At 31.2% G+C, this 16,694-nt stretch overlaps 1 protein-coding gene across 1 annotated transcript; it reads left to right on the top strand.

The window, feature by feature from the left end:
• Nucleotides 1-2,431: 2,431 nt before the first annotated feature.
• On the top strand, nt 2,432-2,911 carry LOC148852378 (uncharacterized). Its single transcript, XM_088945787.1, has one exon. The coding sequence runs from the start codon at nt 2,432-2,434 to the stop codon at nt 2,909-2,911; it is 480 nt and encodes a 159-aa protein (XP_088801913.1).
• Nucleotides 2,912-16,694: the final 13,783 nt, after the last annotated feature.

Genomic DNA, 16,694 nt, shown 5'->3' with positions numbered 1-16,694 from the left:
TGTTAATTGGGTGAAGAAGGTGACCTAGAATTGATAATCGAGTTGGGTTCTAATGCCGTATCCGCTTTTATCTTTGTTTCTCATTTTTTTTAGAAAGGGAAATTGTCTAAAACTCACCATAAGTTTTCAACATTTCTCTTAAACTCACCACAACTTTTCAAAATGTCTAAAACAAACCATGTCAGTAAGTTTTTATTTTCTAAAACTCACCTTCTGTTATTGCACCGTTAATGCTTCTTAACAAAGGTGTCCATGTCAGCATAAATAACAATTTTCATGACCAAATTACCCTTAATTGGTGTGTTAGAGGAAAGTTTGGAGTTAGTAAATTCTATGTGTTATAGTTGTTTCAATCTCCGCTTATAGTAGTTTATAGTAGTCCTCTATTCGAGTAGTTTATAGTAGTTCTCTGTTTGAGTACATTATAGTAGTAGTAAAATCTCTGTTTTAATGATCGCCGACCACCTGATATCGTTTATGGCCAGCCGAAGTGGCATGAACATTAATAGGATATACTGCGTTTATGCTCAGCCAACAGTTTACAGAAACGATTTTGTGATAAGCCCAGAAGGTCCACTCGAACCCCCGAGCCCAACCCAAAGTATATGTAATAGTAACCAATGCATAATTGTGTCTAGTTGGTGCCAGTTTGCTTAAGTTGTGTAGTTATGTATTTACGTGTTTAAGTTATAGTGGTATGTGTTTATGTGGTAGTGGGAAACTGGGTCTCCTAAAGACTCGATTGTTTATTTGATGTAGTGTGTCGATGTAGTGGGTGACTGGGTCTACTAAAGACTTGGCCATTAGCTTTGTTCAGTTTTTCAGTTGTTGGTACTGGTTGTTTAAAAAGGGGTGAGCAGACATGAATGAATCAGAGAAGTATTATCCCTATTCTTGTGGTTTGTTCTCACCCAAAGAAGAGTTGTGTTTATTTTTCTTGCTACTGACTGGGACCTATCATTGGTATCAGAGTAAGGTTTGAATGGCAACTAACAAAGAGAGAATTGAAATTTTAGAGAAAGGACTTGGAGGAGTCCAAGAGGGGATGCAGAAGTTGGAAGTGGGAATAACGGATAAAATTCAATGCTTGGAAGGCACCATTGTTCGGCTATCTGAGGCTTTGCTTTCGAGCCACGGTTCACCAAGTCACAACAACAATAATTAGGAAGCGCAAAGTCGAACATGCAAAGATACCAATGACAACAACAGACCCTTCTCCTCTAAGATCGCAAAGCTTGAATTTCCCAAATTTTTTGGAGATGACCCGATGGAATGGCTCAACCATGTGAATCAATTTTTTGAGTTCCAAGAGATTGCTGAAGACCAGAAAATTCTCTTAGCCTCCTTTCACCTTGAAGGAGAAGCAAATTAGTGGTGACAATGGCTGCGGAAGGCACTTAGCGAGGAACAAATGGCCATTATGTGGGAGATTTTCGAAGATGAAATTAAAGCTCAATTTGGACCATCTGATGCAGAAGACTTTGATGAGACACTATCTCGAGTCAAACAAACAGGACCATTGAGAGATTATCAGCGAAAGTTTGAACGGCTTGGGAACCGAGTACGAGAATGGACACAAAAGGCGTTGGTAGGAACATTTATGGGTGGTTTAAAACCAGAAATTGCAGATGGCATTAGGATGTTCAAGCCTCAATCAGTTAAAGAAGCTATTAGTTTAGCTCGAATGAGAGATGATCAAATCCAGCGGCAAAGACGGTTTGCATGTCCAAGTGCAACATGAGCTCCATTTTTCAGTCCTGTTACAACACCGACAACATCACAAGCTGGGGTTAAACACTAATCATGGGATGAGATGCAGAGGAGGAGAGCTCAAGGACTATGCTTCAATTGCAATGAAAGATTCACTCCTGGACATAAGTGTCAAGTGCCGCAACTCTTGATATTGGAAGGGCACACTCAGAATCGGTAGCAGCTCAACTCATAACTTCATCATGGATCGCATAGCTAGCTTGCTTTGCTTGCCGATACATCCCACAGAACCATTCAAAGTGTGAGTTGCAAATGGAGAACAATTATCATGCATAGGAAGATATGAAAAGGTTACAGTCGACTTGCAAGGTATCGAATTTCTGCTTGGCTTCTTTTCATTGCCGTTATATGGCATAGACTTGGTCTTGGGAATTCAATGGCTCGAAACACTAGGTTCTATGGTTTGTGATTGGAAACAGTTAACCATGAGTTTTATTTGGGAGCAACAGTCCAAGTGTTTGCAGGGAATCAGAGCACAACCAATTCAAACAACTTCTTTGCAGGAGATAACTAAGGAATTTTGCCACCAACAAGCTGTATTTGCTTTATATTTTCAACCTGGAAAACAACTCACTCACGTTTTGAGTATGCTATTTGCTTCATCCGATTAATGGAGGTTTTCAAGTTGGTCTTGAGTTGGCAGAGTAACTCGTCATGAGTGATGAGGCTTTGGTCAACTTCATGTACGGTCTTCAAGCGAGCTCATAAGAAGTTATCAAGTCGTTTTTATGGCCCTTTTCCCATTCTACAAAAGATAGGACCAGTGGCGTACAAATTGCAGCTGCTGGCAACAACAAGAATTCATCCATTGTTCCATGTGTCTTTGCTCAAGCGATATGTTGGAGACCAAGCCAATCAGCCCCTCGACTTGCCTCCAGTGAATGATGATGGAGTTATCATTTTTGAACCTCAGCAAGTTCTTGATCAACATTGGGTCAAACGCAGTGGTAATTTTGTCGAAGAATGTTTAGTTCGTTGGAAGCATTTGCCTGCTGAAGATGCCACTTGGGAAGCTACAGAACTATTGCGTCAACAGTTTCCTGACTTGGAGCTTGAGGACAAGCTCCCTCTCGAGGGGGTGGGCATTGATAAGCCCAGAAGGTCCACTCGAACCCCCAAGCCCAACCCAAAGTATATGTGATAGCAACCAATGCATAATTGTGTCCAATTGGTGTCCAGTTTGCTTAAGTTGTGTAGTTATATATTTACGTGTTTAATTTATAGTGGTATGTGTTTATGTGGTAGTGGGAAACTGGTTCTCCTAATAACTCGGTTGTTTATTTGATGTAGTGTGTCGATGTAGTGGGTGACTGGTCTCCTAAAGACTTGGCCATTAGCTTTGTTCAGTTTTTCAATTGTTGGTACTATTGTTTAATAAGGGGTGAACAGACATGAATGAATCAGAGAAGTATTATTATCCCTATTCTTGTGGTTTGTTCTCACCCAAAGAATAACTGTATTTATTTTTATTGCTACCGGGACTTATTATTTTGTGAAAAATAAAATTTGTGATTGAAATGTAGTTGGAATCTGGAAACGGTCCTTAACCCAGTAACCCTCCTCTCGGTCTCGGCACCTCCCCACTCCTCATTCCTCTCAGTCAGTGTGTCCTTACTCATTCCTCACCTCACTGCATGCTTTTGAAGCATTGACCGTGACTTTGTAACCGATCTTTGATATGACAAGTGGAATCTTGAAACTTGAAACTTGAAAGAAGAAGCACAAGGGGCCTCCCTACGAAAAAAATATATTAGAGAGATTTTTTTTGTCGGATTAACCTGTTTTAACCTTTCAAAAATGGATGAAAAGTTAGCTGTAAACGTCAGAAGATAGTTTTTTTGCTCTTCAATTTTTTTTTTTTTTTACCTTTTCTTCTTCAATTCTTATTTTCTTCTATTTCCGCATGTTTAAGATAGTTTTTTTTTTTTTTTGAAATGGGTGATAAACCACCCATCTGTGGCCAGTCGATGGCTGTTGTAGCTTTCAATTCGTCGCTCTATCGAGCGACGTGCTGCTATGGTCGGGTTAAGAAGATGAGTTAAATGGGTAAGTGGGTCGGGTTGACCCAGAATCTGTTTTACGATTACACTTATTAGTTAGAGCGGTTCAGTTTACATGTTTTACGTAATTATTCCGATCCGATTTGCATCAACCCGGGTTTAATGCATTTAAACCCATATCAGATATTTTTAATTTCTGACAATTAATTACTCAAATTTAATATCGAAATTAATAATAATTATTTAATATTCTTATTAATTAATATTATTTAATTGATAATTATCTATTACCACTAATGTTAAACAATAAATCAGTTTAAATCGGTTCACATTCCCAAGAGACCCAAAATTTAATGTTTGGCTGACATCTAAATAAATCGGTTCGGTTTATATTGTAAACCGTTTTAATTAGTTACTGCTAATTAATAACTGATACTTAACAGCGATAATTAATTACTGAAAATAATTACTTATAGATAATTACTTATGATTACTTACTGCTAATTAATAACGATAATTGTTATTTTGGATATATTCATTTTATATTTATATTAATTAATAATAATTATTACATAAATATATAAGTAATGTTAATTATTAATATTATTATTATTATCAGTAATTATAATGAATAATATTATTATTATCCATTAATTATTTGATTTAGTGAAAGTTAATTTATAAAACTTTCAATTATTCAACATTGTTAACTTAATTAATTATAAAAGCAATTATTATTTCATTATTTAAAAATTAATAATAATTATAACAAATTTATTACTTAATATACACAAATTAAGTACTTTCATAATAAGAATATATTATTACATAATAATAATATTAATACTAATACTAATACTAATAATAATAATAATAGTACCATTATTATTATTTTTATGATAGTAATATTATTATCATTACTAATTTTATAATTAATAATATATTATTAATATAGTACTGATAATTAATTACAGAAAATAATGAAACATATTAATTCGGACTGATAATTAATAAAGAAATTAATAATGGTAATTATTAAAACTTTTAATTATACAACTGTTAAACTAAATTAATTGTAAAAATTATTATTTCATTAATTAAATAAAAAATTTAATTACAACAAATTAATTACTTAGTAGTAGTAGTAGTAATAATAATAGTAATAATAATAATAAAAAAAATTTAATTACAACAAATTAATTATTTATTATTATTACTCTTACTATTATGATTGTAATCATATAATTATTTCTGAATTTATAATTATTAAAATATTATTAATATATTAATAGTACTGATTATTATTAAAAAATTGTATGTAGCAAAATTTAGTTACTTAAAATTAATTGCTGAAATTATTGATATCAGTAATTCTAATATAACTGATTTCAAAATCAATAAACACATAATAAGAATAATAATAATATTATTATTATTACTGATTTTATAATTATTAATATATTATTAGCATGTTAATAATACTGATTATTATTAAAAAATTCTTAATAGCAAAATTTAATTACTTAAAATTATTTGCTGAAATTACCAGTTTTAATTCGGACTGATAATCAATTATTAATTTTAATTACTTAAATTATTATTTACTGATATTAATGATACTTATTAATTCAGATACAAGCATTGAATATTTATAGTAATACTTATATTTAATTACTGATAATTAATTAATGAAAAATGCTGATAATTATAACTTATAATTAACAATAATTAATTCGGTTTGGTTTTAAACCAAATCAAGTTAAATTAAATACTGGTAATTAATAACACTATTATAAATAATTATTTTATATTTATATTAATTAATAATAGTTAATTTATAATTATACAATTAATGTTAATTATTAAATGTTAATCATAACTAACATTAATTAATTTAGTTTGTTTTTGAACCTAACCCGGTTTAATTAAATACTGATAATTAATATTATTATTCTCATTCAATAATTATTAAAGTATTATTAAGTACATGCATAACAATAATAAATGATTACTTAATAAAATAATAATAATAATAATTAATCCAGTTTAATTAAATACTAATAATTAATAAAGATGTTAATAATTAATATTATTCTTGTCAGTTAATAATTCTTAAAATATTATTATTATTATTACTGGTTTTATAATTAGTAATGTACGCTTCACCTACCTGACCTCAGAGAGAATAGAATGAGTCGCCCAAGACGGAATGAATTGTTCTGTAGGATAGTAGGGCGGCATTAGTGCGATTTGGCCGCTCAGTGGCCTAATATATTACTGATAATTATTATCAGTAATTATAATTATTAATAATTTTATTATTATCCAATATTTGTTTGATTTAGTGAAATTCAAATTATAAAACTTTCAATTATTAAATATTGTTAAACAAAATTAATTATAAGTGCAATTATTACTTCATTAATTAACTATTAACATTAATTTTTACAAATTAATAACATTTAATAAAAAAAATTTCTTTATTAATTTTTACAAATTAATAACATTTAATAAAAATTAACTTCATAATTAATATACTTACAAGAACTAATAAAATTAATAACATTTAATAAAAATTAATCAAGCAATAATTAATAAAAACAAATTTATTAATATATTATTAAATAAAGTTCAATGACATTTATTAAACAAAACTAGTATTTAATAGAAAATAATAAAATGTCAATTTATTATTATTCCAAAATAAATTTAATATAAACTAAAACTAAAACTATTATTAAAAAGTAATTAATAATTAAATTCCAAATAATTCCATTAAAATAAAAATATAAAACAGTAATATAGATTAATAAAGCTATACACTATTAGAGAGAGACCTTTGAATTTTCCAAGGCCTCTTATTTTAATGCATGTTATTATTAAATTTAAAAGAGAGAGAGAGAGAGAGAGAGAGAGAGAGAGAGAGAGAGAGAGAGAGAGAGAGAGAGTAGTAATTATAGTATAAAATCAAGGTTTTTAAAACTGAACTAGACAACGAACCGGTTAGAGGTCCGGTTCCTAGGTCAAATGGTCAAATCGTTTAAACTGAATGGATGGCCCATTCTAACAAAAAAAATTAAAAAACGGTCAAGATCGTTGGACGGTTCAAATGGTTTGACCACCAAGGTCAACGGTTTGCTGACCAAATCAATGGTTTTTTGTGAAATAACAGTTGTAGGGTAAAATGGAACCGATCACCTGACCAGTTCTCAAATTTTCCAGTCTGGTCCAGTTTTGAAAACCATGATATAAATCAAATAATATAAATAGGTTGTGGTTAAACAATCAAAAAATTATTAATTTAAAAATCCACTAAACTTTCACTAAAAATAAATATTAACAAAACTTAGTAAATATTAAAAATGTGTTTCAATTCCACTTAAAAATCCAACTTAATAAACACTAATAAAAATAAGAAATTTAAATATAAAAATATTAATTGATAGTTATAATAATACTATTAGATAGCTTATGAGTTAAGACCTTAATAAACACTAATAAAAATATTAATTGATAGTTTTAAAATACCAACACTTAATTAAAAATCAGAAAACTTCTCAAAAAACTAAACATAATTAAAATACTAAAAATAATTTAAAAATATTGAAAATTAACAATTAATTAAAATAAGAGTATTTACTTAAAATAATTAAAATTAGTTGTATTTTTAATAACTATGGTATTTATTTAGTTATTTAATTATTTTTACTGAAAGCAAATGCAAATTAACTTTGTAGTGACTAATATGCAAAAATAAATTATGAAAATACTAGAAACCATCTAAAATACCCATATGCAAAAAATACTGAATAATAATAAAAAAACACAAAAAATTAATTAAAAATCCAAAAATTCTGAAAAACCAAAAACTTAATAATAATTAAAAAATAATGTATTTTCATTATTAATGGTAATATAATTAACAACAATTACTTTTAGACTGTAATTAGCAGTAATTATAATTTAAGCTATAAATAGTAGAAAATTACATTTAATTAGTTTTAGCCAAGAAATTAGCAATATTTCTGAAAATATGATAATTTCTATAAATTACTATATTTTAAATAAATACAGTAATTTAATAATTATAAAATTTTAATAGCTAACAATATTTTAATAATTAATAATAGAAAGTTACAAATCGTTTATAACTTAACTTCACCCAATTAGGTCTACAAATTTGCAAGCTCAAGAAAATATTTTCTTTTAAGTTAGCTCTAGTTGAGATATGCACCATGCTCACACATTATCTGGAATAATTAGATCTGAAGTCTAATTGGGTATCAAACTTTTGGAGTCCAATGATAGCTTTAGCAGATAGGCCCCAAGCTAAACAACCCCTAATAAGTTCAACTTGGAAGTTATATGCATATATGGTTATAATATTTAAATAATAAAATTTATATTAATATATATAGAAATGTTATATATTTTTATACTAGACTAGAATTAAGTAGAAAATTTAATTTGTAAAAAATAATAGTTTTATAATTAAAACATGCCTCTTTATCAACAGAAAATCTGCAAGCCCAAGCCCGAGCCCAACTTAACCATTGACCCTTGATATTGAGCCCGAGCCCAGCCCTTATATAAAGCTCGAAGCTCAAGCTCGAGCCTGAGCCCAAAGCTCGATCTATACACAAAATGTCTTATTTTCATTATACTTTTATAAACTAATATTATATTAATTTAGTAATAATTTAATAAATTAATAAACTAATTTATATTTCCTAATAGTAAATTGATATTTATTAATAATTTAAGAAGCATATATATATATATATATATTTTATTTATTTTATATAACATAAGTATATTTTTATATATGTAATAGTATCGGGCTGGGCTTCTTTGAGAAAACTCAAGCTTGAGCCCATGAGCCTAAAATTTTGTCCAAGCTTGAAAAATAGTGGGTCAGGCCGAACCAGGGCATCGGGCTACTTGGCCCATGAATAGGTCTAATTGTATATATAAACAATTATATACATAAAAAATCATATGAAATAAAAATTTAAACATCTTTTTCAGTTTTTTTTTTTTAAATGGACATTTCATAGCTTGGCTCGGTTTGCGGCTTGGCCTGGCCCAAGGCTCGGCCCGACATGACTCGATTTACACCTCTACTTGAACTCCCCAATACTGGGGACAGGGCAGGGAAATTTGAGGATTCCCCATCCTCAATGAGGAATGGGGTCCCTTGCCCCTGAACTCGCCCGACATTGAGGAGTGGTTGCATTGCCTTGAACCCGCTTGACATTGGGGATGGGGCGGGAATGGAGTATAGTGTCTTGATGATGGGGTAGGGACAGGGATGTCGGTGCCCTACCCTGAATCCACCCGTTGTCATTCTTATATAATTGTTAATTATTATTGAAATTAATAAAAATGTTAGTTTTTGTAATTATTTTTATTTATTTCAAGTTAATCAAAATTTTATTTAAAAAGAATAAAAATAATAACAATTACTTAAATTACTATAAATTATTAATAAAACTAAATTTATTAAAAAATATTTATTCATATTAAATTAACAATAATTATTTTCCTTAAATCAACATTAAATAAAAATACAATTATTAAAATTTTAGATATTAACAATAACTTTGAATAATTTTGGTTAATTAACAAAAAAATTTGATTATTAATTTAATATTAATTAATGTTAAATAAAATTATTAAATGTTTCAGACTTTCCCATGCATCGCATGGGTCCCCGCTAGTATTAAATATATATACATATATGTATGTATATATGCACGTATGTATGTATGACATTAAATTTCCCGTACTTAGTACAAGGACATTCACTAGTTCTAGAATTATAAAAGAGAGCATCCTATCTGTTATTTTCTATGCAATTTCATTTGTAATGGTGTAAAACTATGTGAATGCAAATGACTCAGATGAATACAAATTTGGGTTTACTGTTATTTTACGTTTTACCTTGTTTTGTTTGTTTATATTGCAGATAAAGTAAAACAAAACCCAAAGTAAAGTAAAACCTAAATAAAAAATAAACTAGAATTTGCACTTTTCTTCTCATTTGCATTCCTATACTTTATACTAGAAATTGCATTACAAACAGGGCTTTAAGTTGATTTTAAGTCTCAAGCCTAAAAACACAACAGTAAATATTAGAACAAATCAAAATTATTGCATTAAATTATAGCCATAAACGTCAGAAGTAGCAATTAATATGATACAATAAGACAGAAAGAAATGAAAAGAAACTTGAAATCAATCTTCAGCCTTATCAAATTATGTCCTCCGACCCATTCGACCAAATTTGGATGATGCAGATGCGAGGATGAAACTCATGAATCTATCAACCGGTGGAGCATACAATGGCAAAGTAATTGGAATGAAAGCGGTAATGAAACTAATGAAGATGGCCATCCAATGAATTGTGGATAATATTGCATAGAGATGAGTTGCAAAAGCTAATCCCAAAAAAACAAGAGAATACCAAATAAGGATGCCGGCAGTAAGAACGGTACCAACAGACATTCTCATATCTGTAATGATCACCCAAACCAATAGAAATGCGGCACTGATGGAACTGCATATAGCCAAAGCATCGAATATAACAAATAATTTGAAAGTGTTTCTTCTTATCAAGGTTGCTGTTCCTTTTTCTGGACCATCATTTTCATAGCCACCTGGCAAAGTTAGAGCAGCAGCAAATGCGTTGGAAGTAATTAGTGTTGCTACAACTACAAGGGTGTTAACTTGTTGCTTGGAACTTTCTCTTGAAATTGTTGATTCCCTTATTTTGGCATAACCTGTGGTGATCACTTGCTGTTGATTCCTTAATTTGCTAAACAATTTGATTATGTAAGAGATCATAAGCTGCATAAATTTTTAAATTTTAATCAATCCAATTATCATTAAGAATGATAGTACAGACTAGCTTCTATCTTAAATGTGTGTGTGAATATATCTTTGTTTCTGCACAAATCCTTGCTTTAAATAGAACACAAACGAAAAAGGTTTTACCTTTTGGAATATTGTCTTTCCCTTTTCCATGTCTAACTCAGCAATGTTGAGGGCTGTGAGGTTTTTATTGTTTATCAATGTTAAGTCCACTGCAGGAGCCATTGAAAGGGCCCATGTGATCCGAACATGGCAGTTGATGGCAGCCAAATGCAAAGGCGTATTCCCATCTTTATCTACTTGGTTTATAAGACCCCAAGGATGGTGTTTAGAAAGATGTTGAACAACTCTTAACTGGTTTTCAACAACGGCAACATGAAGAACATTTTGGCCTCTGTTGTCAACCAAATCAATACAATCTGGGCAATGTTGAAGGAGCTTTTTAATGATGTTCTTTTTCCCTTTAATGGCTGCTTTATGAAGAGGTGAATGGCCTTCATTATCTAATTGATATGCAATAGAAGCCTCTTTTTGTAAAAATAGTTCCACCGATTTGAGATCACCAAGTAAGGCTGCAAAATGAAGAGGAGTCTTCTTGGTGTTGTCTTGTTTATTGACAAGTTCTGGCTTTTGCTTCACTAGTTCTGCTATAATGCCTAAAAGTTGAAACGTAGAAGATTAGGCTATATTTATATAAAAGCTTCTTCAAGGTAGTTAAAGATTTATCAATTGGCCCTATGATGTCTTCTTCTAACTAAGAAGAATACTACTAGATGGGGGCACATACTTAGCTTTTATTTGAACATAGAATAACCCATGCTAGTACTTCTTTAGGATGAAGCCCTCCCCTGCCCACCTCTTTGTCTTCCTCTAGTTTTTGCTCTCCTTGGGTTCGTTCGTAACCATTTTTAACCGCTCTCCTCTACTCACAACTTCTTTTGTTGTCATTCAATTTCATCTTCTCAAGACACTTGAGGGAGGGTTGATCATAAACCTATAATAGAAGAATTTGCATCTGTGATGTGTGATGTGTTCAGACAACAAGAAAATCGGACACCATTATTATTTTTAGCATAAACAATTATGCCCATGTCCTTAAACATCTTTCACTCAGTTTATTGGTTACCTGATAATTTCGAATGACATTAAAAACATCCTCACGGAAGGTCAATCAAGTAAATTGGTTGCAAATTATTGGTGATATTTTAGTAAAATGCAAGTTGTAGGGAAGGTTTTAAAAAATCCATGAAATTACAGAGGGTGTTTTAGTAAACCACCCCTTTTTTTTTAATCTTAGTTTTATAAGGGAGTGAAAATGAAGTATAAAATATAGGGCCACTTACTAAAACATCCCCTGTAGTTTAATTGATTTATTAAAATGTATCCTGCATTTTTTTTGTTTTACTAAAACACCACTATAGTTTCTAACTGATTTATTTAATCCACCTTCAATTAGATAGATGTGGAAAATGACAGTTTTGACCTTATTGTCTGTCTGTTTGACCAAATTAATCTACACAAATATAAATGGAATTATCATACTTGTTGTTTTCGATCAATTTTATTCTCTATTTGAGGAAGTCTCACGTTGTTGCAAAATATAGGAACCCGGGGATGCCATTGATATCTCGTCTTCTTCATTCAATTGAAATCAAATATTGTTTTGTAAATCTAACAACCAAACATTGTTTCATTTTGAAAGCACGATATGATGTATAAGGGGTACTTTTGGAATAAAATACCATAATCCTGTGCCCTTGAACATTTTTCCATTCAGTTTAGGTGGTCAAATTATCATTTTCAGACAGAAAACCATTTGGGGTGTTTTAATAAAACATAAATTATAAATACATTTCAGTCAAACTGTAGAACTATAGGGTATATTTTAATAATAAAATATATTATAAGGGAGTGAAGTGAAAATGTAAGTCATATATTTTATAACCAATGCAACTTATAGGAGATTTAAATCCTACACCCAATGTATGAGATCAGATTGACATGAGATAAGCTTGGCAGATTAAAGAAAAAAAAAATAACAGCGTAAAAGAGTATTTATAACCAATTAATACTTTATTCCAAAAATCTACTGAATGCAGTAAATTTCATGCCGAGGAGACCAGAAACCCCTATATTAATTTGCCCAACAGCCGAGCTTTTTTCACTGTGAATTTTCATGAATTGGGATTTTATCAACAAAACACATTCCAACCCCCTAACAGCACACATCTCGTACCATCATAAAAGTGAGACCCGCCATAAATGAGATGTGTGGTGTGTTGGTAGGGGTTGGAATATATTCTGTAAGGGATCCGGATTGACCAAGCGCAGCAAATTATATTGACTTCAAAGTAAGGGTTTTAAAAGTGAAGCGGACAATGAATTTGTCAGGGTCTGATTTTGGGGTCGAGTGGTTCGATTGTTTGAATTGAATAGAAGGCTTATTTTAATAAAAATATAAAAAAAGAAACGGTCAAACCGATTGGACGATTCGAATGGTTCAACTGTCAGGGTGAAGATTTATTGACCAAATCAATGTTTTTTTATCAAAATAACGGTTCCAGGATAAAATGAACTGGTGTCCCGTCTGGTTTTGAAAACCATGCAAAAGAAAATTAAAAGACAATAAAAGAAGATACCTGAATGTCCGGCAATCACAGCGGCGTGTAAAGCCGTTAGACCATTGTGGCCGCGAAAATCTAGAGAATGAGTAGTTGATGATAAGGCATGACGGACGATGCTCTCCGACTCCGACCCTTTATCTGTTGACACCCCACCGCTATATGCCTATATGCATCTGTCCTTAATTGACCATGACACATATTACTTGCTCCAATGAGATTGAAAAAAAGAAAAAGAAAAGAAATAGTTGGTCAAGCTGTGTGTGAGGACATTCTGGGTATTAGCTTGGTGAAAAGTTGTAAGGGCATCTTAAGATTTTTGGTAAAAGACTAGGGGTCTTTTAGCTATATCATTTATGCACAGGCCACAGCCACAGGAGGTGCCTCACACCAATCTCAAACACACATCCTATCATGCATCGGGAACATCTCCCGTATACTTACAAATTATTATTCATGGGAGATGTTCCCAATACATGGTGGATGTGTCTATGAGGCGCCCCTGTGTGAGGAACAGATCCCATTCCCCCGGTATAACCCCAACCCAACCCAGTGGCTCCTATAGAAGAGTTGGGGTTATCACTTTGTATATGCATTGGGATCTGCTGTCCACAAGACAGTGCAGCCATGCATTATGAATATCTCCTCTAAATGTATATTGTCATATATGGGAAGATTTCCAATGTGAGGCTATAATGTCTTGTACATGATGTGGACAGCATTTTTGTGGGTTTTAGATCCGAAGTCTTTGTTGACTTCTTTGATATTATACTGGAATATCTGTCTTACAATTGCTGATGCAAGCACAAAAATATTTACTATAAATATATATATATAAAATTGAATTTAAGCTGGATTGGATGGCTAAAGGCCACAACCCCCCAAACTGACTGAAGTTGAAATCAGTTCAGATTTTTCAACGGAATCCATATATGATGGGTTCGACTATGATATGAAAAAGATATGATATCCAAATAAATTGGAATCATAATCTAGTAGTGAATAAGACTAATCAGACTGCACATTATTGGCTCTTGAGTCGCTTTCTTCTTTCTTTTTCAGTTTTTTTTTTTTTTTAATATTTCTTCCCTCTCTCATCTTCTCTCTTTCATTTGTTTTACAGATTTTTAAGGACGTACTACCCCGTCTTGTATAGCCCTTTCTATTGTTATCAAAAAAACATTATTAAAATTCATGAATAGATTTTAATTAATCAAAACTCTTTTTGACATCATAAATATTCCCCTTCATGATAATTGATAAATACATAATTTTTAGACTTTATATAATAACTAGTTGGACCCGTGCCACACGCTGGCATTGTCAAAGAAAATTGAAATAAAAGTAATCATAGGATGACATTCCAAATGGGATATCTGTAGATGAGAGTGGATGATGTTGTAGGTCTCTTATCAAATTTTCATAAAACAAATAATAGTTTTAATCAAATCAAACTCTCCATGCCCAAATTTAAACATGATTTTGTATGGTTGGCAGATCGGTGAGGAATCTATTGCGGTAGAAGACTTGTCAGCAGCACGACTATCTTAACCATGAGTTCGATTAGGCGGACTCGGTAAAAGTCTTGAGTTGTCAAATGGTTGAAATCATGACCATCTTAGAAGGCTTAAAGTTGCGGGCATCTTGATACCTGTCAAAAGTATTAATTGGTGGAAAGTGATTGCAAAGCTCTCATCGAGTCTTTGGTGAACAATGACTTTATACCTCCTAAAGAAACATTTTTCCTTATTAAACATGTCCAATTAGAATTAGTTTGTATGGAAATGTCGATCTGTTGATTCGGTTTATGGCCAAAAATCATTATGACCCATTGATCCGAGTGGTTTAATCATCGACTCATTTACCTATAAAATGGTTTTTAGTTTTTTTTTTTTTTTTAATTGGAAATCATTTAGGTAATTAGTTCTATTTTATCCTAATCTCAGTCCTTGGCAAAAAAATCGTTGAATCGGTCAATGATCCATTAATCGGGCAGTCAAACCATTGACTTGTTTAATGGTTTTTGGTCATTTTATTTATTTTTTAAACTTTTGTTGTTAGAACGGGTCAACCATTCGAACCGTCAACCCAAAAATCGGTGGCCAAAATGATTTCATTTTCAGGTCGTATGAGTCACACGCTCGAATGATATAACACGTATGATACTACTTAATGGACTTCATACACTCAATTTTTTGCTTGTAATTTTTGTTGTCAGAACGGGTCATCTTGTTTTTTTAATTTTTTAATTAGGAACCGTCTAGGCAACCGATTCCGTTTTACCCCAATCTTGGTCGAACCGTCAACCCGTTGACCCGTCCAAACAACCAGTTCCATTTTTGGCATTTATTTATTTTTTTTTTAATTTTTGTTGTTAGAACAGGCCATCCATTCGAACCGGGAGGTCGAACCGAAAACCAATGGCCAGAATAGTTCCATTTTTAGGTCGTATGAGTCACACACTCGAATGGTCAACTCGTTCTAACAAAAAAATTAAAAAAATAAAAAATAGTCAAAATCGTTAATTGACCCAAAGATCGAATCAAACAGGGGTCCGGTTACGGGGTCAGAATGGGCCATCCATTCGGGTCATATGAGTCACACACTTGAATGACATAACATCATGGCTTTTAAAACCGACTTGGAGACCGAACCAGTCAAGGGTCCGATTATCGAGTCAAACGGTTAGCCCGTTCTAACAAAAAATTAAAAAAATAAAAAATGATCAAAACCATTCTAACAGTTCGATATCTAACAATTTTATACTAACTATTATATATATATATATATATATATATATATATATATATATATATATATATATATATATAGTTAATCCTTCTGTTAAGCCTTACCCTTCTGTTTTAAGGGAAATGGAGGCTTTACCCTTCTGTTCAACTCAACAATGCATGCGTGAGACAAAAGTTTTAAATTTCTTGCCTACCATTACAGAACCTATAGTTCAGCCTTATGTTTAATGGAGGCAATATCCTTCTGGTCAACTCAACAATGCATTCGTGAGACATGGTTTTATACCTCGAAAGTGATTTATGCTTCTCATTGCCCTACTTTTTTACCACAAGAGAGTCTTTATACTTTTATTTTTAAATTTGTATGATTTTTTTATTAAATTTTTATATACTTTTAAAAGATTTATTATTTTATTAACCTCTTATTTATATTAATATTAATTTAATCATAGTTAATTTATATAATATTTTATTATTTATCTTATTTATAAAACACAATAGTTTTCATACTTGATCAATAGTATATATCATCCCACATGTTGTATGTATGTAAGATACATAGAATCAAAATACAAAGTTTGAATTGAACTATACCACACCTTGAACACCTATATAGGCATGATGTGGTTCAGCCCACATAGTTATCTCATCCGCACTACAAACAGCCCCTAAATAAAGCA

The sequence above is a fragment of the Nelumbo lutea genome, chromosome 5 (assembly GCF_056320005.1).
Source record: "Nelumbo lutea isolate HS-2025 chromosome 5, American lotus-T2T, whole genome shotgun sequence".
Classification (NCBI taxonomy): Eukaryota; Viridiplantae; Streptophyta; class Magnoliopsida; order Proteales; family Nelumbonaceae; genus Nelumbo; species Nelumbo lutea.
This window is presented reverse-complemented; position numbering and strand designations above follow the sequence as displayed.